This window comes from Lepisosteus oculatus, chromosome 9 (assembly GCF_040954835.1).
Source record: "Lepisosteus oculatus isolate fLepOcu1 chromosome 9, fLepOcu1.hap2, whole genome shotgun sequence".
Lineage (NCBI taxonomy): Eukaryota > Metazoa > Chordata > Actinopteri > Semionotiformes > Lepisosteidae > Lepisosteus > Lepisosteus oculatus.
In genome coordinates, this window is record NC_090704.1 from 24,793,112 (window position 1) to 24,820,440 (window position 27,329).

Below are 27,329 nucleotides of genomic sequence, written 5' to 3' on the forward strand. Positions count from 1 at the left end.
AACTGGTTAAGGGACAGGTAATAGTACAGATCAGGGGTGAATAGTCCAATAGAAGATTTCAGGAATAATAGTTATGAATGTGATTGAAATGACTGAAAAACAGTTGTCTAATAGCCAAATTACCACACACCTTTAATCAAATAGCTTCTTATTGAATAAACCTGACATTAAGATGCCTCTGGGTAGAACTGTATCCAAAGTCTATCTTACCTGCTGCCATGGAATAAAGAAACTGGAACAGTGACATGTCAAACCACTCTGTGTTTCCAGGGATCCCTGTAATTCCAAACTCCAGGAAGATGCCAAAAAAACCATCGTTGCTGTCGAAGATGTCGACTGCTTTATCCAGAGCCTTCCTGTAATAATCCATCTGCCACCATCAAACATGTTTCACATGGAGGGGAAACTCCTTGCAATGAAAACTCAAAAAAGGAGTTCTAATGATGGGAACCTCATTTGCCTATCTGATCTACTGTTTCTGAAATAAAAATAATCGCATTCATGTTTTTGTATAATGTTGTGTTATTCAAATAGGTGAGCACACTACCACATGCATGACCAGACACTTTTAAACTAAATCACAAAATGGTTTGTTAGTTGTCTGTAAATATCTTATTGGTGTACTATACCATTAAAAAAAATAAAACAGTCTTAGCCTTCATAATTCTATTCATAGTTATAGCAAGACCTGATTTACTGTAAGTATTCAAAATCCTCAAAGCTACTGACCTACAGTAGTGCACTTCATAAGATTTAGTAGTGCAGCACGAACTAGGGGAAACTATTTGGATTTAAAAAATATAAGAGGTTTAAATAATCTACCAAACAGGGAAATGCATATTTTTATTCAAAGGGTTTGGGGCCTGGAACAAACATCCCAACTATGATGTGGACGCTGATATCCTGACGTCCCTGAAGAAAGGGTTAGATTAGATACATGAATGAATTGGCTACTGAAAAACCAGGCAAGCCAGATGAACTATCAACGTTCTACTGTGCACCAACAAGTGCACCTAATGAACTTTCGTGTGATTGGCAAGTTGCAATGCCTCACTGCACAAGCTGTATTCCTGGTCAGAGGGCTTAAAACAAATTGCCAACTTTTTGTGAAAGTACATAAGCTATAACTATAGTATTCTCATTCCAGAAAATGTTGCGTTTCTTTTTTCCATCTGTACTGTGTATATATACTGTATGGACTAGGAACTTATCTACTCTGTGTTTTTGGTTTCCCTTCGGACCGCTTAGGGGAGCGAACGGTTAACGGACCGCGGTGAGCAACAAGTCCTGAAACGGTTAGCCATCATCTTGATACTGTCTGCAGGAGAGAGTAATTTTAATATAATTTGTCTTCCTGGAGATTGATTTAGATTATTCGAGAAATTCAAACTACGATCAAAACATTTATATTTATAGACATACTCCAATATGGCGTCTCGCTCTCCATTGTCTTCCCCCGACTCTGCTACGGGTTCAGGTACCGACCCGGCTCGGCCAGACACAGGAGAGCCGCTCGGTGGGTCAGATTCGGATTCAGACTTGGGTCTCGGGGAGGAAGGTTGCGGTGCTGGTGACCTGGGGTATCGCCTGGAAGAGACGGAGCTCGAAGCCGAGTTTGAAGCGGCAGCTGAGCGGCTCCGTGGACTGGTGCAGACAGCGAGCAGAGAACAGCTGCTTTACCTGTACGCCAGGTATAAACAGGTAAAGCGACCCCAAACCTTTGGCAACTCTTTAATAAACTGAAGCAAAGACGTGTTTGATGTGTTTTCGGGCTCAAGGTCAATTAGTTTGAAACCTTAAAAATGTGCACTCAGCATGTGCATAATCAGCTGCTGTCATGTAGTTGGTGACCTTCGTGTTTATAAAGTACTGAGTACGTTTGGATGAAGAAACCACTAGCAATATTTTCTAGTTCCCCAAGGGATCATCTTAACTGACAAACGTTGAATAGAAGTGTACAAAACGACTTTTCTGCTACTCTCCAAACATTTTGTATTACTGACAAACCTACTGGCCACGTAAACTGAGTTATATACATTATTTATATGCAAAATTTAGAAATAAGCAGTTGGCATAAATGAACAGGGTAATAAAATATATATCAATATATATATATATCATATCTAGCACATTTAAAAAATAAATTGAATCATTTTCCACACAGTGAGCATATTCCCCCTGTGAATTTAAAATAGGAATACAGTTAAATTCCAGTGGATTTGCTGTTTGAAACAGCCATTGTTATCCTGTGTTCACATGATGACTAGCTAATCATATTCTTAAAGTTTGCTTCTTCTCATTGATACCTTTTCAGTTGTTGAATATGTATTCCTTTCAGTAAGCGATAGCTAAAGTATTGTGCACAAACTCATTTTAAGTTACACAAGGCAAGAGACAAATCTGTGCGACTCCACAAACCCACACTAAATATAGGTTTCAGTGTTGTCCAGAAAAAAAGAAAGGTAAATGTGTGAACTTTCACAGATATTGTAAGAAACCCAACAGACCAGGGAGTGTAAGTAGGATTTCAGTTGTTAAAGGCTAAATACCATCCTAGGCAAGTAAGATCTGTCAGTCAACTTATGGGATAGACTATGACTAAATTACATACCCGAGAAGCTGAGTTCTAGCATTCACAGTCTCCTTGCCGAACTGTATTAAAAATAGAAAACAAAACATTTGCCCTACTGAAAAGCGGTTAAGAGTTTCTACCAGCTGGGCTCTGTAAGGCTGCTGATGGGTTACACATTGTGCTGTGATGCTGCAGGCAGGCCTGGAAGCAGCTTGGGGACATGAGCAAAGAACAGGCCATGCAGGAGTATGTAGCGTGTGTGCATTCGCTGGACCCAGAAGGAGGCCAGAAGGTAGGGACTTCTGACTCAATTTCACTTAAACCTGCTATTTGTTTGGTGTCAGCTTTTGGGCGCCAGGATGATGTCATGCATTGAGAGGGCGAACTGTCTCTGGGACAAGCTGTCAGATTTGTTCTAGAGATAAACCTGTTCCTGGGATTCCTACAGTACAAGAGACAGTTTCACATGATTCGTCAGTAAACTACTAGCTACTAGCAACCTAATGAATACGGTCACTTGAGCAGCCCACTTGTGTCTGTAACCTCTCTTGCGTTTTTCAGTTCTTGGCAGTTTGTATACTGAAGTAATTCTGGCAGTCATTTGTAACATTAACCTCTCTCAACACAGCACCGTCATCTTACCTAAACAAAACATGAATATTAATGATCAGAAACTAAGGCCCACTTTAAAAATCACAAATATGCTCCTTTAAAAAATCACAGAATCGGGTTCCAGATAGCTGCATGTTTTGCTTACTCAAAGAGCAAAAGGTCTGTTTTCTACCAAATGTTACCAAAAACATCCCTGCCCACTTGCAGCTGACAGGACTTAGCTGTTTCCCCATATATACTGTATGCCATATATATCCAGTGAGTATAATATGAAGAGGGGTGGATCAGTGTTCACTGTTGTCCCTTTTGTGCTACATTTAAATAAATAAAATAATTTTTCAGTTTGCATTGTCTTACCTTTATGACTACTGAGAATAAGTACTCTGGAACACAATCAAAAGAAAATTAAAATCTATATAAAGGGCCAGCATGGGTGTGGAGTGGATAGCGCTTCTGCCATGTAGCACTGGGGCCCTGGGTTCAATTCCAGACCTGAGGTGCTGTCTGCGTGGAGTTTGTATGCTCTCCCCATGTTTGCGTGGGTTTCCCCCCACAGTCCAAAGACACGCTGGTAGTTTAATTGGCTTCTGGGACAATTGGCCTTGGTGTGAGGTTGTGTGTGTCTATCTGTGTGTGTCCTGTGATAGACTGGTGTCCCCTCCAGCGTGTATACCACCTTGCGCTCACTGCATGCCAGGATAAGCTGCAGCTCCCCTGCAACCCTGTATTGGGAAAAAGCAGTTAGAAAATGGTGGGATTTATAGTTTAAAGTGTGAAGTGTATGTAGATAGAACAGTTATATTTCAGAATAAACAAGTATTCCATGTCTATGTGGAACAATTATTTGTTTATATTTTGGGTATCAATTTTGAAGTGACTAAAGGATTTACAAAACAGTAGTGCCTGGACTTTAATGAAGAGGATATGGCATTAAGGAATTCGAATTGTTTTAATTCAGCATTAGCTCTAGTGTAGATTTAACAGCCCAGTTCATAGAGGCCACGCAGAGTGGCCTCGATGTGTCAGCGTCTCTTATGATCATTGGTGCTATTAGTCGCAGTTCATGCTTGGCAAATTTGACAACTTGCCCAGAGTGGTGAGTGCAGTATTGCGAGATTTTCTCTCTTCACAATTCTCATGACTATGCATTGAAGGACAATAATAATAGTATAATGTTAATTTTTGAGTGTTTTTAAATAACCCTCAAAGCTCCTTATAGTAGTACACATAATACACAAAAAACGAATGGCACATATCAATGTTATAGCATTAATTTTTCAGTTGTTGAGCTAATATCAGTCTTGTCACGGTTTGCTTTCAGAAATGTTCTGTTGTATCTATGTCTTAATTTCAGACAGACTCCTGTAAAGTACAGAAACCAGAATAGTAGTAATCGAATTTGATTTTCAAATTAATCTGTCAGCAGGATAGCAGTGAAACCCAAAACCACAATGGTAAAAACGTTGCCCAAGAGCCAGTGTATAAATATTAAATAGTTACGTTTCCAGTACTAATCTCTATGTAATACCTCGGGTTAGTGCAATAACATCACTTTTAACTAGGATTTATCAATTTGTTTCTGGTGGTGGTATTGATAAATAAGAGCTAAACCAAGGAAGGGGTGTGCCAGATATCCCAAGATAAGTTTCCATGTGATCCAGTGTGGGACTGTGATTGACACCAGCAGCATTTTAGTTGAATAAAAAGCACATCAAGTGATCCAGAAGCCACTGGAAAATCATTAACTGACTTAACAATGGTAGTTTCTGTACTGTGTATCCAAACTCCAACTGAAGAGGTTCAAAGAGCTCATTAGATACAAGACGCAATTAGAATTAAGTCGCATTGTCCATTTCAGAGTTTTTGTGAGAAAAGGCAACTTAGTGGTACATAGTGGTAGTTAAGTGCTTGAGGTCCTAGGTCAGTTTTAGAAACCCTTACGTAACTAGAAATTTATGTCGAAATGCCCATTAATCACACCCCACGGGCTATGCATACATGTGTACAGTACATCAATGTGTCAGTTTACATATGATGTTATTTCGGTCAGTTTCTTTCTTATGAAGCACACATAGAAAATTAAGTTCAATAATTATTAATGCAGTGTTCTATAAATAGAACAAATATCTAAACATATTCATATGATGCATACAGAACGTTAAGCTCTATAATTTATAACGTAATGTGATATCAATAAAAAAATTGATAAAACCTGTTTGCCCGGATCGTGGTCACTGTCCCCCCAGATGACACGTTTCTTTTAAACCGCTCCACAAATTCTCACATGAACGTATTCTCCAATATCATCACAACAATACCATAATGTTTGTTTCCACAGATATGACACTATTATGCAATAAACCAATAAATTAATGAACTAGCAGAATCCCAATAAAAACACCCGGCCAGCACAGCATGTCAATATTATACATTTTTACCAACAAAACCGCAAAAGTAAAAACCAGCAAATATATATATATATATCCCATGTTTTTACCTTATTCTGAAGCATGATATATATCCAAAATAACCCAGACTTGAACGTTATTGACTTCATAGTAAATGTTTGAAGAACGACCGGTAGAAATAAGGCGATCTGATTAGTAAAAACCGCTTTCATTCATTGTATTTTCAGCCATTCAGAGCTCTTAGGGGGTAAGACTTCCTCTAGAAGCCTCGAGCTGCATTCCGCCTGCCTTTTAGCTGTCAATCATTGACTCAGAAGGGGTAATCAATCAGTTTTTTATCAGTGCTCCTTTTTTTCACACCAGAAGGCAACTCTGAGGTTTTTTTCATTGCATAACAGCAGATAAAGGCTCTCTAGCAGTGTCTAATAGTTTTTATAGCAATTGCAATGGTTATTATTCTTATTTTCAATATTTTTAGGATTTTTTATTATAGGCGTGAAATTTCATTCCAGGTTCAGTCTTCACAAAACATGATGTAGAATTTTTTCTAATTGATCAATTTTTCCCAGATTTGTATCCAAGCTAGTAGTCACCTAGAACAAGGCTCTTGACATGCATATAGTTAAAAAATCTGACCTCTGAAGACCAAAAAAACATGGTCACCTGCTGTTTTTTTGTTTTTTTTTCATATGTCTGTCTGCTGAGTGGACACATTGAGAAATATAAGAAATTTGACTGTTCACCCTCAAAGCCAAGGGGGTTACCTTCAATTTAAGACCTGAACCAGGCTCCTGCTATGTTCTGCTGCAGAGATATAACAAATGTTTAAGGAGGAAGAAATTTCAGGCGGAAATTGGCTAAATGTGTCAATGTTAATAACAGGTTAAACAAAATTTGGAAGTGTCAAACATTTTTCTCCTACATTTTAATGTGAGAAAAACAAAACAAAGAGTTTGTTACCTGTCAAGGTAGGTGGGATGTTCACTACCTCATTATTTTTAAAGCAACTTAAAAGGTAAGTGTACAAATGCATAAATTAAGATTCAAACAATTAAAAGACAGTACAACAATCAAACAGCAAACTGGAACTATTTCTGATCAAATAATCTGTTCTCTGATAATAAAGTTGTTGTGAAAAAGTAATGTTACATTGATAGTTCAGGTGGGTAGCTGCGTCAGCATGCGTAGGCTGCAAAGGAACAAGTAATAGGTTTATTCCATGCTGAAAAAAAGTTTTGGCCATGGAGCCTTCTTCAGGTGTGACTCCAGTATTCAATTACTCACCAGTTAAATGAATCTTCAATTCCAACTCGGCTCTTACCTACCCAATTAATCTAATTATTTGCTTAGCCACAACGGTTTAATGTCCTTCCCCAAATCTCTGGGTGCTTCAGAGATAAAAGCCATGTCCCAATTCTTGACCTGCGCCCTAAGCCATTTCTACAAATCCGCACTTCTGTAATGTAGCGCAAGTGTGGACTTCAAGTGCGCCAGTATTAAAGGGCGCACTAGTACAAAAAGGTAAAAAACACCCTCGCGTGACGTCACTGTTTTGTCACACGGCTCAGGAGGGTCGAAATCCAAGTCGGCTGTTAAATTTCGTTGTCTGCTTGCAGTTTGATTAAATTGAATTTTATCTCGTCAATCCCTGTACAAATGTAGTGATACTGTGTTCATTCATGTTGTAAACTTAACCTCGATTCATAACAGGCGAAGTAAACTAAGGAATCACTGGCAATATTGCTGCTTATTCCAAGCTGTGTACTATTAAATACATTTCATACTGTCTGTCCCAGTACAAAATGACAGTATGAGGAACGTAATGCTTTCATTCAACTAAATAAGGTAAACTTGGCTATACCTCAAAGCTTGTACTATAAAATACGAGCACCATTAAATGTTCTGTGTACAGAATACAAAGCTGGTAAATGAATAAATATACATCAGTTGAAATGGGGGTGACGAAATAAAAGCTTTATGTCAAAACTTTGTACGTAGAATACATACAGTTTAAATCTAAAGTAGCCTAATGAAGTTTGTTTTTTCAAAAAAATTGTAACGCTCCGGGGATCACGTGGGTATGCGCCCTCTCCTCTGCCGCCTCAGGTCAAACCCCCACCATTGGGGACTCGAACCTGGGCCTCCGTTGCACTCGACAGGGACCCAGCCAGCTGAACTAAAGGGAAATCTCCCATCAGCCCGGCGGCTGCGGTCCCTGCTATTCACAGGGAAGGGCGGGGACGTCACCGCGCTGGTAAGCCGGCTCTCACAACCAATGGTGGCCGTATGAGTTACAATATTATGAGTTCTAAAACTTAAAAAAAGTTCAATTGTACCAATACGTGAATATTTTATTCTCCATGGCAACTTCTCTCCGCCTTGATACGTTAGAATGTGGAACGTCACCATTCCGCGAGCAACTGGGGGTAATTCCCTCCAGCGGAGTCCATTCCGATGAAGACTTCAGAGAAGTCTGCATTGGCGGTGCTGGTGAGCACCCTTGTGACAAATTTAGAAATGGAATAACTATTGGATTTTAAGTCTTTCTTTCCTTTCAATAGTTCGTTTTGAAACGATTCACCAGAATGTATTCTTGAGGAGAGTAATGTTTGTGAGATGCTTGCCTTGCCTCGCTTCTTTTAGTCAACTGTTGACTCTTTGTCAACTGCTGCAGTTCAGTTCTACAGAGCTCTGCTGGTTTAAAATGCAGAAAATGAGCTCTAATCGCATAAGATTTTTCCAGTTTTGCCACAATGCTCATGTCAAACATGGGCAACCCCTAAAAACAAGAGCTATTTTCGCTTTGTAGGCCACTACATCACCTAGAAATGATCAAGGCTGCTTGACCCTTCTTCTCTTGCCACAGGTTCTGTTCATGTCCCAGAAGCACCAGTGCACCCACAGACTGGCAACAGACACTAGTATTGTTTAAGTGCCCTTTTTATTTTCTAGTGATCTCAACAGTTAACACTGTCCAACACCCAGGACACATTGTACAGTGTCACAGTTCTAGAGCAGTACACAGGATGTGATGCTCTTTTATGTGTTTTTGGAATCATACAGGTTTATTCTGTATAAGCTGCCAGACCACGATGAAGGAAGAGGTCTGCGATACCTCTACATGGATGACCATACCAATGGCTGGGTATATGGGAAGAAATTGGTGAATGACTCCAAGAGTGCAGTGGGGCAGACTTTGCAGCCTTTTTTGTCCTACATTCATAAAAAGGTAAGAAACCTTTATTTATTATTTGTGTCATCTCCCAGAAAGTGAGGTCAGGATATACATTGTCTTTTCGATTTGTTTATTTTCACAGGTTTCTCTTATAATTCAAAAGCCTTTTGTGCAATACAAATACAAACTTTAAGGTAAGTAACATTTTATAATGTACAAGACAGAAGGACACAGAAAATGGGGGGAAAAAACATCATAGACAGCACAACAAACAATAGAATTGTATCTGTAATACTTGCTGGGTTTGCTTGCTTATTCCTATGATTAAAGCCAAGTGCAATGTTTGCTACATATGCAGGATGTGAATTGTTCATTTTATATATATCTAAAATAAAATATTTTAACATTTACACTATTTCAGGGTAGAACATTTACACGTGTGATTCTGCAGATGTTGTCCAAATCATTGATTCAGTAGAAAACATTTATTTTAGGATTTACTGTGTATGGTCAAGACATGATGGCACGTCCGAAGTATATACTGTGTCTTTAGAATACCAACACCAGCTTTGTGTTTTCTGGTTTTAAAACTTGAATCATAAAGCTTTAAAGTATATATTTCCATCTTGTTTTTGTTCATTATTTTTTTTCCCCATTTACATTTCTTTGACTGAGGCATCACATAAGCTAAGAACAAATCTGTTGCCTTCAAAGCTTTTTCTCCTGGTGAAAATCACCGAGTTTAAAAACACTTCTGTAAGTCAATATAATACTGATGTTTATAATAAAAAATTCATCTGCTGGGTAAAACAAAACTAAAGATGCTTGTTGTGGGCTCTATTGAATTGAATTTACAGTAGCCCATTTCTAAATGAATACAGTAAATTAAATTGTTGAGATTAAGAGATAGATGTACATACTTCATGGCCAATTGTCAGTTGAAGAGAAATGAAAAGAATTAATAGGATTAAGAATAGTCCTATTTTGGACTATGGTTTTCAATTCTCTTAATCTGACTTTTGGCCATGAAGTATGTTCAGTTTAATTCGGTTGGACAAAAAAGCCAAAAGTCAGATTAAGAGAACTGAAAACTAGCCCAAATAGAAGATTTTTTGTTTAGTTTGATCAATTATACAGTTCTTGTTTGATTCTTGAACTTAATTGATTAATTGACTTCGTCAGCTGGAAGCAGGCTTGATAATGGACTCTGTTCAAAAAGAGCAGACTTGTCCTTTAAAAACATTGAAACTGAAAAACCAGACGGATCAAAAACGATAAGAGATTTGAATATATCTTGTGTGACCTTTTTCAGGGATTGTGATGTTAGACAGACAGGAGTGTGGCTGGTTCACAGCACCCCAGAACTTCCAGATGTGAAAAATCATTCTACATCATTCTTGCCCTCCAGTGGGCATGAAAATGCACAGACCTTCTTCTGCGGGACTTACACATACAGCACCTTCAAGGACATAGGTAGGCGTTCACATGTACATACAGCTGTGTGAACCTTTTCTCGAACAAGTTTGATTGCTGAGCTTTAGTATGTCCATGGCATTGACATCACAGCTGTCTATCACTTTCTGAAAGCCTTTGGTACAATTTTTCCAGATTTTAAGATTCAAGTATTGGTTATTTGCAGTTCTTGTTCTGGTTTGGAGCACCTTTTCTTTTCCTATTCTAAATTTACCTGTGGGCAAAAACCAGTCTATTCTGTTATTTTCTGTTGGTGGTTCAATTTCATATGCAAACTTAATATAACCCTGAGAATAGGTGGACACTAATAGACTTACACCTCATTGTGTATACAGATGAAAATAAATACCAAAATAGCCTTAGACTTTCTAATTAAATCTAAATGATGTGTATTGTGGCTGCTGAAAATGTATGTCAACATTTTAGAACTTGGAGGATAGTTTAACAAGTGAAAATAAATAAAGGAAACTCTCCAGACTAATGGAAAAAGAAAGGGGGCATTTGACCTGGATGTATGAAAATGCCATGCTTACTCTTGGTTATTTTTCATTCTTGTCTCTACAGCTGTGCAACTCCAGTATATCCATGTATACTCGTTTGACTATCACGTCCCCCAAACCTTCCACAGAGACCTTCAGTGTGTGGCTCAGAGAACATGCTATCCCAGGAAAGAGCCTTGGTTTAAGCAGCTGCCCCTGACATCTTTAGCAGGGTAAACTTTCACCAGCTTTGCAAAATGCTCTAGATTTAATGACGGTGAGCACCACTCAAGGCAGAGCTAGAGTCTGCAGAAAAAAAATCAGTAAAGTCTATGGATCACGTTTGTTTCCCAACTGATCGCTTCTTTAGAAACTATTCTCCAATTCAAGATACAGAAACAGTATTGAACAACACAGTTGCCATGATCCATAAACAATCTCTGTGCTTCATTATTGCAGTTTGTTCCTGGGAAGTGAAAATGTCACATCAGCTATTTTTCTCATTTTAGATATTTGGAATCAATAGTTAATTTTTTGCATGCCTCTACATTTTAAAATCACAAATTAATTATCACAGTTCCAGACCTGTACCAGCTTGGAAGAGATGACGAAATGTACTTATTTCTTCAAAATATGTGCTTAACAGCCCCACAGTGATGCTAAGTGTCAGAGTTGGCATAAGTTGTACTAATGGTTTTTCTTTCACTGACAACAGTACAAGAGCACTGGTGCCCAGCTGGTCATAGAGGTTGCAGTTATCGGACGCATTTGAGATCGCTTGGATATCCCAAAGTGTCCAACCCTGTTGGTGTTGGTATTCAGTGAATTATGTATCACTGCTGAAACTTGGACAACGATGTCTGATTTACTCTGAACAAGCACTTATTGAGCCTCTCAGAATCTGAATTTATTTAATTTTTACAAAGTCTAACTCTATTGTATGTTGGCTGTTTCTAGCCAGCAAGACCCACTTTCTCACAAAGATTTTGTGGAACAATATCCAGTTTATTTTTACTCAAAGCCTTTCCCAATTGAAGATGTATTTATATAAAAAAAGCATACTTTGTTTTGGTGAAACTTTCTCAATCTGCCAGCTGGCAACTGAACTTTCCTACATGTTTCTGCGGTTACACTTTAGATTTAAGGTTTCATAGCATTGCTTTCTTTCAAAAGAGATTTTATGGGATGTTAGTAAAGCATCAATTTATACTCAGTAGTAATTTAGGTTTAGGATGTGTGTCTGAGGTAGTTTGTAGGTGCTTTATTAACATTCTGTAAAGCCCAATTCTTGAACAAATTGATTAATAGAATATTTCAATCTTTTATTTATACAACAATTTAAATCATGTTTTTCTCTTGGTATGTTGATTTAAACATAAGAAAGGATAAAAATATAACTTGTGTAGCTTCTTTAGATACCATTTAATACCTAAGAACACGAGAGGTTACATTTGGCCCATTTAGCTAATTTCTTAGTAGTTAATTCAAGGATCTCATCCTGCTGTTTCTTGAAAGGAACCAGGACTTAAATAACATGTGCAGTTTGTTCCATTAATCTCAACTAGTTTTGAAAAGAAATTGATTAATTGATCCAAGGATCTCATTCTGCTGTTACTTTAAAGGTTATTGGAAATGGTTGTCATTTAAATACATTTAAAAAAAGGTTTGTGTAGAAAAGGAACAATCCAGTAAGTTTCAAACACTGCCCTTCAAAAGCAATATGTCACACTTCACACTTGATCTACTGTATATTGGTGGTGCTGATTTAAAAAAGAACGTTCTGGGTAGCAACCAATACGGTACAGCATTCAGAGAGGGGGGGAAGAAATACACATTCACTTGTTCTCGGTTCCAGTTTGACGTTTTGGTAGCAAGTGCACTTCCTGTTTTTGGTTGGGTAGAAAGTGTGTCTGGGACAGATTCTTACAGGGAACCTGTGACTCTGTTCCGTTTCAGATCTCTACTCAGGTTTGCTGGTTAACTATTTAGGAGACGACTTCTTTGCCGAAAGCTGGGGGAAGCTTCATCAGCCTCTGCCGTCGAATTGCTCTGTGGCGCACAAGGTGTACAACGTGAAGACTATGCAGCTGCCAGAGGCCAGGCCTTTCAGCATCATGGTGGACCACTCCAAGTGGTGTGTGATGAAGGGCGGGGGTCCGCACTGGACCTGCATCGTGAACACGAACCGAGAGATCAGTCAAAGGAGAAGAGGAGGCGGGGCTGTGTGCACAAGCAGGCCTGGAGTGTGGAAGGCCTTCCTCGCGGTAGTTGACACATTTGAGGACTGCCAGTAACACGTGGCTGGCAGAAATAGACAAACAAGAAAGGGCTGTTTTCAAAAGATACTGCATAGTTTTTCCAAGTCAAAGCAAATGGTGGTAAGTAATATGTAAGAAAACTCTGCAGTAGCTCAAGTAGGTAGTGCGTCAACACGCGTAGGCCGCAAAGGAGAAGAAAAGAAACGGGAACGGACACCTGAAGAAGACTCTACAGCTGAAATGTTTCTTTTCTTTTTTCAGCATGGAATAAACCTTTACATGTTCCTAAACGATTCACTACTGACCTTAATAGCAAAAGTAAAATGTATTTTGGAAGGATATGTATCATGAGAAAGTCATGCATCTAAAAAAACATTTTTTGAATTAAGTACTGAATATATGGGGGGGGAGGCAAATTATTTTTGCTGAGGCGATATACAAATATTTCAAATCATAAAAGTACATTCTGTTTGTGTTTCTTTAAAGGCTTGTTTGTAATAAAAGTGCTGGATCTGACCTGCCTTCCATTATTCCTGTGGCCCCATTAGGCAGTTCATATCAAGCACAAAAACTGCCGCTGCCGTTATATTGATACTAGTAGTCCTGTTCGGCACATATCTGTGATTTTTGTTTCTGTGGATGCGGGGTTTTTTTTACGCAGAAACCACACAATGGATGAATAATATATATATATTTTTACTAGCTAAATCAATAACACCACAGACTACGTATTGCAAAACACAAGACAACCTATGCAACAGGTGGATAAGGTTAAATAAAAACAATCACCACATCTTCATATACAGCACAGTTACTACATAATTGATCAACTAGAAGCATTGGATTATATGACTGTTTACTCTGTGGAGCTGTCCACTTCGACTGGCTTTGTAATAGGCCTGTACAGTTTAAAAGAGAGAGTTTATAGTCACATTTTTATAAAGAATAAGGTTACAGTGCCGTGCTGGTGTTTCGACCTGGTAAGAATATCTTAATTCTATTAAACCTTCCAGCATTCCTTAATGATTTACTGATTTTTAAGTCAAAGGCCATACACCTAGCTGAAGTTAAAAAATATCTAAGGAACTTAAACCATTATCAAGCTGGCACTTGCAAAAGTAGGCATGTCTCTAATGTTGGGTAGGATTGAGTTTCCCCTTGAAGTCTTGATTTTCTGACCTGCTCAATGCCTGTGACCTCACAGTGATGTCACTCACAGTCGTGTTCTTCTCCAGTGGGTGATCTCTCTTTATAAGCTCAAAGCATGTCAAGCGGGGAAAGACTCTCTCTCATGAGTATGTCAGAGGAGTGTGTGCACATTTCCTCATCCTGTTTCAATTGTTTTATTTTAACCTTTGCTAATCCGATAGGTAAATATTAACCCACATATAAGCTGTGCCCGGGAATGTAGACAGTGGAAACTGAAAAATGAACTTTTCATGGCACAATTTACCATTCTTACCATTTAAAAAAAAGCTCTTAGTTTTTAAATAAATGTGTCTAAAAATATACGTGTCTCCACACACCTGAAGAAGGCTTCACAACAAAAACGTCATATTAGTTTATAGCCGTATCTTTAATTTGTAATGAGCAGTTTTTTAGCAAAAAAAAATATATTTCTAATATCACACTTAAAGAGGGAGTACAAACTCCATTGAAACAGATGCCCACAGCCACAATTTAACGGCAGCTGATTGTCAGAGCCACCTGAGAAGTGACAGAGAAAAGCCTAATTTTGCAGGGAAATGGTTGTTCTCTTTGAAAGATTCAATTGAATATATGGTGTGGAGTCGCCAGGGGAAAATAGGTGTAAAAGACATTTAACTCACACCACACTGAACCTGTGTTCTTCGTCCGTATGTCTCTCCAAATCCGTTCCGCAATCCGTTGCCAGTATCCTTAAGTCCCCAAATGCGTATGTCCACACTTCTCCGCGCCGTATCCAAAACCCATATCCAATAGTCCGTTATTCTTAAATTCCTTCCAGTACACTCCTAAATCTCTCGTTCCTCCAAAACGCTCTCACCTTACCAGCTTCCGCCCGGCTCAGTGCTTCTGTGGCATTTCTATTCCATTTCCTGACGGAGCTCACCTGTGTCTCATTGTTTCGCCGTATATATCTTTTCCAACAGCGGGTCAGCCGGGTATCCGTGGCGGCCATCTTGCCTAGGTCTATACAGTAGTATAGACAGCGTTTCGTTACGAAAATACCAGTTATAAATGACCCTTCCCCTGGCCCTCTTCCAATGGAATTAATATTCTGTTTGAATGTATCTCATGAATGCTGTTAAATGATAGTACCTCTACCGTATTAACTACATGCTTCAAGACTAACATTGAGCAAATTACATTCTAAAGGCTAAATACTGTATGCAGTACAGTGGGAAATATTGAATTGTTTTAGGAAATAGAAGACAAATTATATTTACAGTGGTTATCCAGAAATAATAAATGTATATACCATAAATTTACTGTGTTGCCAAAGCAGGACAGTTCCCCCTAGTGTAAATATGTTTGCACCACTTTCCTTGTGCTACAAGAATATTTGCCAGTATCAAATGATCATAATGCATCTCTTCCAGGCTAAAATAAGCAACAGTAAACACTGGTATTTAACTGGAATATAGTAGCATAAGAAGTGGCACAGTGGTGCTGTCTCAGAGCACTGGGGCCATGAGTTCATCCTCAGATGTGGGGCTTGTATGTTCTACAAGTGTTTGCTTGGGTTGTCTTCAAGTAATTGGCTTTTGTGAAAATTGTCCCTGGTGTGAGTGAATCCTGCCTCTGGCTTTCCTGCAACCCTGTATTGGATAATGCAGTTAGAAAATGGATGGATTAAAGCCTTCATAACCTTTATAGAATTATTTCCTTTTATCACTAGTTTTAGTACTGGAAACCACTGCAATTTTAAGTCATATCCATTGAGCTATGAACTATTTTACCTTTTGTATATCCTCCTGAAACAGTGCTGCTGCACATTCCATTGCAAAAAACACTACATCCATTCGGTTACCAGAAAGGATCATTAAAACACTAAAGAAAACATACTCATTAAGCACAATTTGAGACTTTACATCTCATTTAATATGGAGACCATAGACTGACACTGACTCAATACATCCAGTGAAAGTGGTTCAAGCTTTTAGAGACAACCTGTAGAGTCTCACTGTCAGTCTCCGAGTCTGCAGAATGATTAAGATGCACAGTCTCTGGGGTGGGAATTCTTTCTTCTTGGCTTATTTGCCGACAAGGGAGAGTTGACACATTCAAAAACACCATCCACAATTCAGAGGCAAGGTGATTAGGAGACTCTCCTCCGGCTCCTCTTTTCATCATACAGGGAGATGGCTGGGAGCAGCACTCTGATAATGGACACTGCCACCCACGCCACCATGTCATTCAGTTCTTCCATCGTTATCTGTTTTAAAGCAACGGCAAATGTAAGTTAACCACGGAGGACTAACATTGTCTTTTATTGCTTTTAACAGGGTGTCAGCTGAGCATTAGACAGGATTCATCCATTCTCCCAGCAAACAGTGATAGGCTGATTTCTTTTAAGGTCTTATTTTTCCCCGACTTCTCCTTGGAATACGTCATATTCTATTCTCATTTTTTCTACAGCCTAGAAGCCTATTCTGGACTTTTCTTCCATTTGCTTTCCCTTCTTACCTCTCTCCCAAAACCAAAGCATTGTGCATTTTAATACACTGTATTACAATTAAAACACAAGACGAAAGGTTCTTATAAATGTAGCCTGGCAAAGAATAATTAGCACAGGACACATTTTGGGTTCTTTATTTCTAGGCGAGTATGTGGTCTGATATGTTCCTGGTTTAAAAAAATAAAAAAAAGACATAACGATATTTCCATATACACAAAATACGGCAGTGGTTCACGCAGCGCGTTCAGAAATAAGCCGCTCACCTCTCAGCCCTCACCGAGAACTACATTACGATAATTAGTACGATACCTACAATTGCGAACACTTACACGGTGCTAAACATAAGTCCCTGTAAAGAATGAAGGAAGAGAAAATACAAGGAGCATGTGAAACCCATTACTAACAAACCAATAAACAGATATCCCCAGCCCGAGTAGTTGCCTAAATACTCTACTGCTTCAGTGTACTCCGTTAAAATCCAATATCCATCTTGCTAATCTTGTCTCAATCCTATGAAATACCCCTCTATACTCATTTAGGGAAATGACACCGTATTTACCGTTACGACTCTGTAGAAGTTACGGGTTCTTTTTAACGGTAACTCACTGCTTCTTAGTCCCTACTGCCCATGCGCAGAACGCTGGACTCAACCGTCAGGAACCGCCATCTAGTGGATTTGGAATAACTCCGCTATTCACCACTGGGTCACAAAATAGCTACAAATTGGTTTCTGGTACTAAATCCGTGTTTCGAAAATCATACTGCTTGGGGCACATTGCATTCTCTTCTTCTGAAGAGATACCAAGGGTTTTGAGTCCCAGCTGGGTTTCTTCACAAGTCTTTTTCATAGGAACCCAATTCCAACAAATTACATACAGTAATTTCTGATTTTCTCGGGCAATGCAATAGATGCTATTAATTTAATACAAGTACATTTTAAAAGACAACCTTAGATAATGTGACAATCAGTGCACTTTTCAGTCCTTCAGATATCCCTTGTGGTGTCTCCGGGGGAAAGTTTATGCAAATGAGAGAAGTACTCACACCACACTTTTCTTTCCTGAGTTTCGTGGCGTTTCTTCCTCCAACTATCTTCCAAATCCAGTCCGTAATCCACTCTCTTAATCCTGTTCCGATCCGAGTTCCAAAAGTCCGTAATAAACCATAAACCATAGACCATAGACCATAGACCATAGACCATAGACCATAGACCATAGACCATAGACCATAGACCATAGACCATAGACCATAGACCTTTTCTCCCTTCAGTAGTCCATTATTCCTCAGTCCGATCTTTCACATAAACCTCTTTCCTCTCTATCTTTCTCCCTGTTCACTGCCTCCGGGGCACTTATATTTCGGTTCCTGATGCGGCTCAGCTGTGTCTCATTGTTTCTCAGGGTAGACCCTTTCCATATACGGGTCAGCTGATTCTTTTTGGCAGCCATTTTGCTCAGGTCCATATCTAGTATTTTAACTAGGTCATTCTGAAAATACCTGTTATGAATGACCCTTCCCCTGGTCATCTTACACCCTTTACTTGGCTGGCCTGTAATGTGGGTGTTAGATTCTATGATTTTCTTCTTGTTTTATTTATTACCTTGTCCAGTAGGTGGCAGAATTAGTACAGTAAGGGACTAGGCTTAAGGAGCAATATTTTTTAATCAAGCTGACATCTTCCTCTAAAATATGTTTTTTATTCGGTAGTGGTATGAAAAACACAACCTGAAAATATAGTAATGAAAATGAAAAGTCAAGCTTGTGCAACCAGGTGATGTGCAGCTGGGCACGGGAATCGGGAACAGCGCCTCGTGCGGGCTGGTAGACCCTCGCTTCCAGCCTGCTGTCCGCCTGACTTTCTCTCCCATGGTTCTTTCTAATTTGTTAGGTAAGATCTGAAGTAATAAGGCTTTTTTAAAAGGTCTGTAAATTTATGTTTACTGATGTCATAGTTTCGGTTTAAGGTTTACTCGTTTATATTTGTTTTAAGAGTATCAAAAGTGTATTCGGGCTCTGCGGGTTATCAGAGACGAAATTGAACTTCGTTAGCTAACTGTGTTAAGTCGCTAGATGAAAACTGTCTGTGTGTTGTGAGTTAATTTCTTAGTGAGTTGAGTTATGTTGTGTCGCGTTTAAATGGTGTTATAGTAAACAGGGGAAAACAACATGTACGAGGGTAGGAGTCAGACTCTTGCTACCAGCCTGCTGTAAACCTGACTTGTACGTATTTCTGGAAACGCTCCCTTATTTTCTTCTATTTTTTAGAAAATAAACTTTAAAAAAGGGAGCCGTGTATGAGTTCCTCTTGCGCGCGCCGGTGAGTGCACAAGATCAACGGTAAAGCTGCCAGAACTGAGAGGGACCCGCTAGAGGTCACCACAGCCAGGCAGAGTAGGGACTGTGACGTAAACTTGAGTAGTGCGTTATGGGAGTTGTAGTTCATAAAGCCAACGCTATGTCCGTGAGCAACTATAGCCAGTTCTAAAAGCCGGCTCCCCTTAAGTAAGGATTACACTTGCATTCCAGGCTTTTCTATGGAAGCCCGTTTCCGCCAGGGAGTAAAAAAAACGCGCTATGGTATCTCAGAATTGCAACTTAGCAACTCAGAATTCTGACTTAGTAACTCTTTATATCTCACATTTGCGAGTTCGAAATAGCCCATATTTCATTGTCTGTCCTTTTGTTATTGTAACGGATTCGGGTTCTAGGGCTTGTGCCCTCGCCGCTCCCACCCTAGTTCGTACCTCACTGCATTGGCTCGAACCCAGCTCCTGAGTTGTTGAGGACAAGACCTGTATAACTATATATGGCTACAATACCAGAATTGACCATAATTAAAATTGCATTTCTACACTTCTTTTCCATCCCAAAGGATTAGAGGTGTAAATTATTAAAAGGCAAACCGTGTGTTATATTTTGGGGTCTCTAGGCTCCACTGGCAGAGCCAGACTGTTTGGGACGTGTGACCACACAGGTTTGATACCGTGAAGGCTTTGAGTTAGAATGGCGACATTCAAATTAAACATTAAATCGGACATCGCCCTTTTGTCTGGATTTTCTCATTAAAACCTAATTATTAGTATATATATAAAAAAACAAGTCCGTACAGGGACGAATACTGTAGCTTCCCTGCTGCAGCTTTTAATGACGTCTTTACTTGTACACGCTGGATACGTCAGATAAGGCAACTGCTTTGCAGATCTGACGTAATAGACAACATTTTGGTTATACCGTGGTTTATGCTCAAGTCCGTATTATACAAAATAAAGTTTTACCGCTCACGAACACGACGGATTTGTTTTCAAAATAGATTAATTGATTAATGGATTAATGGAACGAGATCAGGGATAAAAATGGAGAGAAAGAAACCGGGATCTGGAGCTGTGAGTGTACTATCCATACGTTTATATATTTGAACTTTTAGGTAGTGAATTAAAAAAAAATCAGCATTAGTTTAGCTTTAAAATGTAAGGTTTAGTAAAACAGTAAAAACGTACACCTCGTAGTAATATTTCTAATACTGTTTTAAAAGCTCTAGAAGGTAAAATAAATGGAACATGATTTTAAAATTCCAGCTATGTGTTCTATTTCTGAAATCGTGGGTTAATAATTTATTGTTAACCCTTTCTGTATTTTATGGGAATATACGTACTGTACTTTTCTTTTGTTCTCTTAAGATGTCTTGGGTGAGAATATGCCTTCCCAATCTAAAACTCTAAACAGACTTAGAGCATCAACTCGTTTGTGCAGAAGAAAAAAAAAAGAATGTTATGAACTGATTTAGCCCTCTGAACACCCTAGGGTAACTCTTCTTACCTATCTATAAAAAGATATGTCAGGAACCGTGGCCTTTAAATGCAGGGACTGCTTTTAAAAGTTAGTTTTGTAGCTGATTATGCCACCTAGCAATTCTAAAGACCTTTTCCCCCAGCAACAAGTTCTTTTTATCTTCCAGAACCACTAGTGCATCCACAGACCAGAAGTCATCCTACATCATTTCCATTTGTATTACAGTACTTTGCAATTCCAGTATCTATTATAGCCTAATCCACAGAACACATATTACAACTTATCCACCAGAGGTACTTACTTACTCACAGAACATATTGCAGACCAGCTCAAGAGCCCCATTTGACCCCAGTTACCAAAACCAGAGTTCCAAAGGAAAAGTCCAGCTGCAAATATTCTCCCAAACCCAGCCCCAGTTGGAGACCTGGTGTGCCTGCTTCTGTCAATGCAAAGAAACCCTGTGTAGTCTTAGGGATCCTCCTCAGTCCTGGCTGAGTCTGTTTTTTAATATGCCCCCCCATTTGTCTCTGAGTCAATTTTTTGAGTAGAGAGGGGGGGAAGACAATGCTAAAGCCTTCCTCCCTTGCTCACTGTAGAGAGTCCCTGGTGTCCAAACCCTCTCCTGGGTGCTGTGGTACAAATTGGTTATTCCTGTTTCTTCTGTTTTTGTGTGCTCTGTCACTGGGGTTATTAAAGCCCCCCTACCTTTCTTGGGGGGGGGGGGGTTGATAGTTTTGGGTGTAAGCAGAGCTAACTTCTTGGGGCTCATTGATCAAATGGCTATATACAGATGGCCAGGTGTAAGATTGCTCTAGAACATTCTAGATTTTCTAGAATTGTTATGTTCTAGATCCACCTCCTCAGTCTGAGGCTCGGCTAGGCCAGTTTTGACATGCCATGTGTCTTCTCTGAACTGTGTGGTAATTAACAATGTTTGCAATAGCATCTTTGATCAGTAGGAAGCCCCAGAACAAAGAAAGACACATATTACCACCCTCATTGAAGTCACTGGTCATTCTATACAAACTTCTATGCAAAGTCAACATTGTCCTTGATACCTGCTGTTGCCCCCACACCCATTTTATTTCACTCTGTGACAGATGAAATCATTTCTGCCATCAGCTCTGCTTGTTTTTTTTGGCGTTTTGGCTGTGGTTCTGTGAGGTACGATAGTTATGTTCTGTGTTTCAGGGCTGCTACACCATGCTGTATGCACTGCAGGGAGAGCAGCAGCTGTTGGAGAGACCCGTCGGCACTAAACTGCCGTTAATCCCAGGGTCTAAACCTCAATTTTGCAGGACTGCTCTTTCGGAGAAAGTAAGTGCAACCTAAAATGAAAAGCATGAATACATTTATTCTTATTTAAATCCAAACATTTAAATTGTAAAAAATGACATGTTTATTCATGGTTTTCTTTCTTTTTAGGGGTAAACCAACATGTAAAATTGTATAATATGAAATGATACCTGGGACACATTAACACATTTCTGTGTGTGTTAGTATAATGTGGTTGCTGTAATGATTAAACTGTAAGCAAACTGTCTTCCCTTGCCATCTTTGTGCATATAACATCAGGAGTAAGGTTATATATTTTTCTAGACGCAGTATATTGATCACATTATTGAAATTCAGCTGTACTGTATGCCTTAAAGCTTATTGTGCTTACTGTCTTTTTGCAATGTAGATATTTTTAGTTGGCTACAATGACTGAGAAATTGGAATTTGATTTTCAAGAACGTAGGAAAAATGATAACAGCGATTCTGGAGTAGTCTTCCAAGAAACTGGCGACAGCCTTCGGAGGGGGGAGAAAAAAAACATTCTCATTTTTATGTTCAGAAACATAGGGGGATACATATCTGTGTTTACCTATACATATCATGTTTTAATAAAATACTTACCTTCTATTTCAGCTGCACCAGCCATCTCCTGACTTCACTCTGACTGATCCCCACGGTTTCCTTTTGGATTCGAAGTACAACAGCCTCCATGACCCCCACCTGCGCACCTATTACCATCGCAAGGGCATGCAGGAGTCTCTGCAGAACAGAGGCTTAATCAATGAGCAGAAGAAAGTAAGGCTGTTTGGAGTTTGTGCAAAGAATGAGTCTTTTTTGGTATGGTGAAGGAGTGAGGTGTTGTAAAAAAAAATAGACCAGGTTCTAGCTCATTTAGCTGTAATAGTTTCCAGTAGCGTGATTTAACTCATGTCTGCACTCCAGCATAGATGTATTCGGTGGGCAGGCCTTTGGTTGTAATCAAAGCATGTAATAGTAGATGTAATCAAAGCAGGCCTATGGTTTGTGCTAAAGTCCTTATGCTCAATAGATATTCAAACACAGAGTACTTGACTGTGCTCTAGATTTGTAAAATAAAAATAAAAACATTTAACCTCCTAGACAGTACTTGAAACATTTTTGTCTGTTTTCAGGTCCTCTGCTCTTTGAAAGAATACAATCAATATCATAACTACCTTAGCAATGTGAAGTTGCAGTATGACAAAAATTATGTGACTAAACAGGTAAGTGTGATGTTTTTAAACAACCGTCCATCTGATTCTGACTCTTCATCATAGACTTCTGCCTTTATCCAGCCCTCAATCAGTAACGTTTCTGGATGAAGGCTTCCATAAGATCTCTCCATTATGCACTTTTGAATATACTGCTGTCATCATGTCATCTTCAAGGAAGTCTCTACCTTGACTGTGTTTGTATTCTAAGGATCAATTTCAATGTTTTCTTTCAGTTTCTTCTCTAATTGCTATGAAGCTCATTTCTGTTTTAGTGTTTTGACGCTGACGATGTTGTTGCTTATGTTTGTCACTGCTCTAGCCTATTTTAGCTTCTTCTTGTTAGTTCAGCCATACTGTACATCTTTTCATGATACTTTGTGTTGTTTATAGCCCATATAGTCCTTTCTGCATGCAGGATATGGGTTTCATATCATAAGAAAAGTTACGAATGAGAAGAAGCTCTTTAGCCTGTTTGGTAATTACTTGCTAATTGGTCTGTGAGTCTCATCCAGCTGTTTCTTGAAAGAAGTCAGCATTCAACAAGCAGACTTGACTGTGAGGATTTTGAATATTTGAAACAGGTCGCCTTGTAGTCTTCTCTGTTCACGATAACAGAGTTAAAAAAAGATAGTTTTTTTATTCATTGAGGCTGGGCAATATATCTGGATGTTTTTCTTTGTGGAAAACCACTAATTGTACCACCCGAATCGGAGCATTCACTGCTTATCTGTACTGCTCAGTAGACTTTAATCCATTTTCAGTGCAAAAAAATGTATTTTTCCAAACACATGTTAATACAGGCAGCTTTTGTGTGTAGTCCAAAACAGAATTTATAAGTCTTCTTTGCCAGACAAGGCTGAAAAACGACTTGAACTTCCATCCATCCCTTTCCATCCACGTCATCTAATCTAACCGCCTCATCTAAGGGCTGCAGGGAGCAGGGGCCTATCCCAGAAAGCAACGGGCTTAAGACGATATACACCCTTGACCAGAATTAAGTCCATTGCAAGACACACACAGACACAAATTCACTCTAGAACCAATTTTCCTAGAAACCTTTTTTTCTACCAGTATAGTATGGCTTTTGACTGTGGGAGAAAACCAGAGCAAACCGTGAAAAACCCATGTGAATATGGGGAGACCATATAAACTCCACACAGACAAATCACCTCAGGCTCAGAATAGAGCCCCTGGCCCCAGTGTTGCGAGATAACAAGGTTAACCACTGTATCCAAGATATACATCTTAAATTGAAATGTTTAGATCAACAAACTACAGTAGCTCAGCCTTCACTCTTATACATATGCAAACACATTCTATCGGTGTGAGTTCAAATTAAAAATCTAATGGAAAAAGTCAGTGTTGGTTTTGAAGTGAACACTCGGCTATGATAGTGCTTAGGAGAACCTTGCAATGAAGGGAGTGTGGCACTCTATTAAAAGGCTGTGCTGGCTTTCAGAAAACAATAGTGAAGAAGTTCTTGGAGCTCCAGGAGCAGAACGAGATTCCCAGGGATATCAGCTTCACCGATGTGAGGGAATGGCTCCTTGAGGAAGGATCCAAGAATATTTCAGACCAGTTTATGGCTAACAGAGACAGGTAATAACATACGGAAGCTCCTCACTCTTTAACAGCAAGTTCCTGCCTTTTGGATTCCTGATTTGTTGTATTTGTATCACATTTTTTTTTGTTTCGCTGTAAATATGTGTAAATATTTTACTGTTATGTTTAAACATTAGATGTCAAGAATACAACTGTAAGTAAAGGTTTGCCTTAAGTTAATTAATTGTGCAAGCAAGTGGAAGTCTTGACTGAGTCAAAGTTTTCCAAAAGATGAACATCTGCTCTACGGAAATACCACATTCACAAATTCCTCTGCTGCTGTCTGACATTGCCTTGTGGATGAAGCTTTCTTTGCTGTTGTTGTTTATGAAGGCACCAGGCAGGAGCTCTGAAAACAGAGGAGATATGCAGACAGGCTGAGGTATGAGAATACAGTTTGATTTATTTTGACCCAGGGCTGCTCCTGGTCATCACCTGGATGGGAGATCTTTAATAGCTGGTTTCCTTCTGCATCTTAAACTGATTAGAGACATTTATATCCACTCTGGCAAGTGACCTTGTGACACCTCTGTAAATACAGCATGATTGGGGAGCAAGCAAAAGATAACAGGATCTCTAGCATAACTGTTTTAAAAGATGTTGTGTTTCTGAGAAGTAATTAAGCATTTATGTTGCAAAATGCTCATTAAAAAAATTATCTCACCTTATAGTGTATACGCCTCTTCCAGCCGAACAGATTTCTGCTGAGTGGATACCCTTAGTGAATCATGTTACTGTATTGTCACACTTAGACTTCAGACACTTTTCATACGCTTTTATGAATCTTACATTTCACACTGTAGCTTAACTCACTTTTGAAACACATAGTTTATTCACCCCTTTCATTGATTTATCAGCTTTCAGATCACCGGCATTATCAATATACAGTATTTAGCCTCATCGGTTTTCTACATCAGCTTAATCATGTTTCTTGTTTTTTTTTCACATTCTCACTGTACATTGCTGTATGGTATGTTATTTTCCCAGTTATTTTGTCTTTGGGCTTCCCAGACCACATTCAGCTGCTGAATGCTCCTAATATGCTGAAAAATGCCCAAAGGCCTCATTTGCTAAATTGTAAAAAGGGGAGAGATTCAGCTCCACATGATCTAACAGATTCCTCAATATTTAATGTACCACCTATAAGCAGGTGACATATAAATATAAATGTCTAGTAGCGTAGCTGTTCTGTGCTCAACACAATCTAGCTTTCTGCTGTTTCTCATCGGCTTTGCCTTTTCACTGACGGCTCTACAGATGTGGAAAATCAGAGAAAGGGCTTTACATATGAGAATAGAGGAAGATGCCCGGAGGGAGGTGCGACAGGCCCAGCTGAAGAATCAGACCAGAGCTAGAAGGCACAAAAAGGTACTGGAGTAATGAATGTTTGGATTCATCCTCTTAAGGTGAACTTTTCTTCATGCAAATTCCGGACTTGACACTTACCTTGCAGGTATATTTTGTTGTATTTCCAAGATGAGCACCTATAGGTTTAAATTAATAACCTAAACTAATACCTTTGGATCCTCGGTGACCACAATAAGCATGGTATGTTGGCACCTCTTATATTGTGCATCTACTCTAGGGTGGTTATGCCAAGATATGCTACAGAGGTGCCAAAACACCATATTCTGGTAGTGTTTGGTGCCTCCAATTCATGGTTATAGCACTGCATCTCCAAAGCCCATGGTTTATCTCCAGCCTTGGGCACCTCCCTGTGTGGCATTTATTCTGCGTGTTGTGGGTTTTAATTCCAAGTAACATCCCAGAGACATGCTGCTTTGCATAATTGGCTGTTCTAAAGTATCCCTCAGGGGTATCTCCCCAAGAGGATCCAAGAGGGTGGTTGATGATCTCTCCTCTTCATTACCTAAGCATTAGAGGAGAGACATTGCTGCTTCAATCTCTTATATCCAGCCTGCAAGGTTCTGAACTACACACAGAGTCTTTCATCCAAGTAATGTCGGACCCAGCCTTTCTTCTTCTGAGCTCTGACCAGACCCAGCTTCCCAGCTTCAGGGTGCTGTAGATTGAGATGAGATTGGAGTCTCCTGTAGTGACCTTATGGATGGGAAGTTTTCTACTGCTAACAAGATGTTCAACAATGAGATGGACCTTTTCATCTTTTGTTGAGAGGCTTTCCTTTTTCATTAAACAATAGCCACTTGTGAAAGGTTTTCTGTCATTCTCAGGCATTTGAATATTATAAAAGGAAGGTTGCTCTCCAGCAGCAAAAGCTAAATGAGAGTTTACAGGAAAGGAAGGATTTTGAGAGAGAAATGCAAGACCGTATTAAAAGGCAATATTTTAATGAAATACTTCAGTCTGGAAAACAGGGTAAGCTTCTAGATCCAATAATTTGCAGTGGTGCAACTATGATTAAGTTCACAATTTAATGTGTTTTAGTTTTTTGGCTAGAAGGAATGATGCAGGTTGACCATCTTCAGGTTTACTACTGATTACAGAACTGTAGAATTTGTTTAATAAACACCTACAATTACAAAATTCCAAAGCTTTTCAATCATATGGCTGTATGAAAAGAATAATATGTATGTACTGAGATCAAAACTTTTTAAAGGGAAACACGCAATAAGTTGCAGGTATCATAAAATAATACATTAAGAAGGAATCCTTCATTATCTTCAGATTGTTTAATTTCCAGCCACAACATGTACATACATTATATTCAACATTTCTGTAATCCACATTTTGTTATAAAAACATTTACAGTATCTATTGATCTAAACTATCTGAAATAACTATTCAACTAAAAGGATGTTTTCTTTGTGG

The 27,329-nt window shown here is 39.1% G+C and overlaps 1 protein-coding gene and 1 long non-coding RNA gene across 4 annotated transcripts in view; one reads left to right on the plus strand and one right to left on the minus strand.

Moving 5' to 3' along the window:
* Positions 1 to 1,393: 1,393 nt before the first annotated feature.
* Positions 1,394 to 27,329, plus strand: part of LOC138241224 (acyl-CoA-binding domain-containing protein 6-like) — a 182,284-nt gene continuing 156,348 nt past the window's right edge. For 2 of the 3 annotated variants that reach the window (XR_011190409.1, XR_011190410.1), the window contains exon 1: positions 1,396 to 1,701. Coding sequence is in view for 1 of the 3 variants with exons in the window: in XM_069194292.1 (XP_069050393.1) it covers positions 1,429 to 1,701; positions 2,768 to 2,878 (384 nt within the window). In the remaining 2 variants the exon portion in view is untranslated. Of the gene's footprint in view, positions 1,702 to 2,767; positions 3,324 to 27,329 lie in introns of those variants that run through there. The other variant, XM_069194292.1, reaches the window with a different exon arrangement.
* LOC138241145 (uncharacterized) lies at positions 16,029 to 17,496 on the minus strand. The gene is made up of 2 exons (XR_011190322.1): positions 17,198 to 17,496; positions 16,029 to 16,395 (listed from the first exon to the last, which is right to left on the minus strand). It is a non-coding gene; the product is annotated as an uncharacterized lncRNA (long non-coding RNA).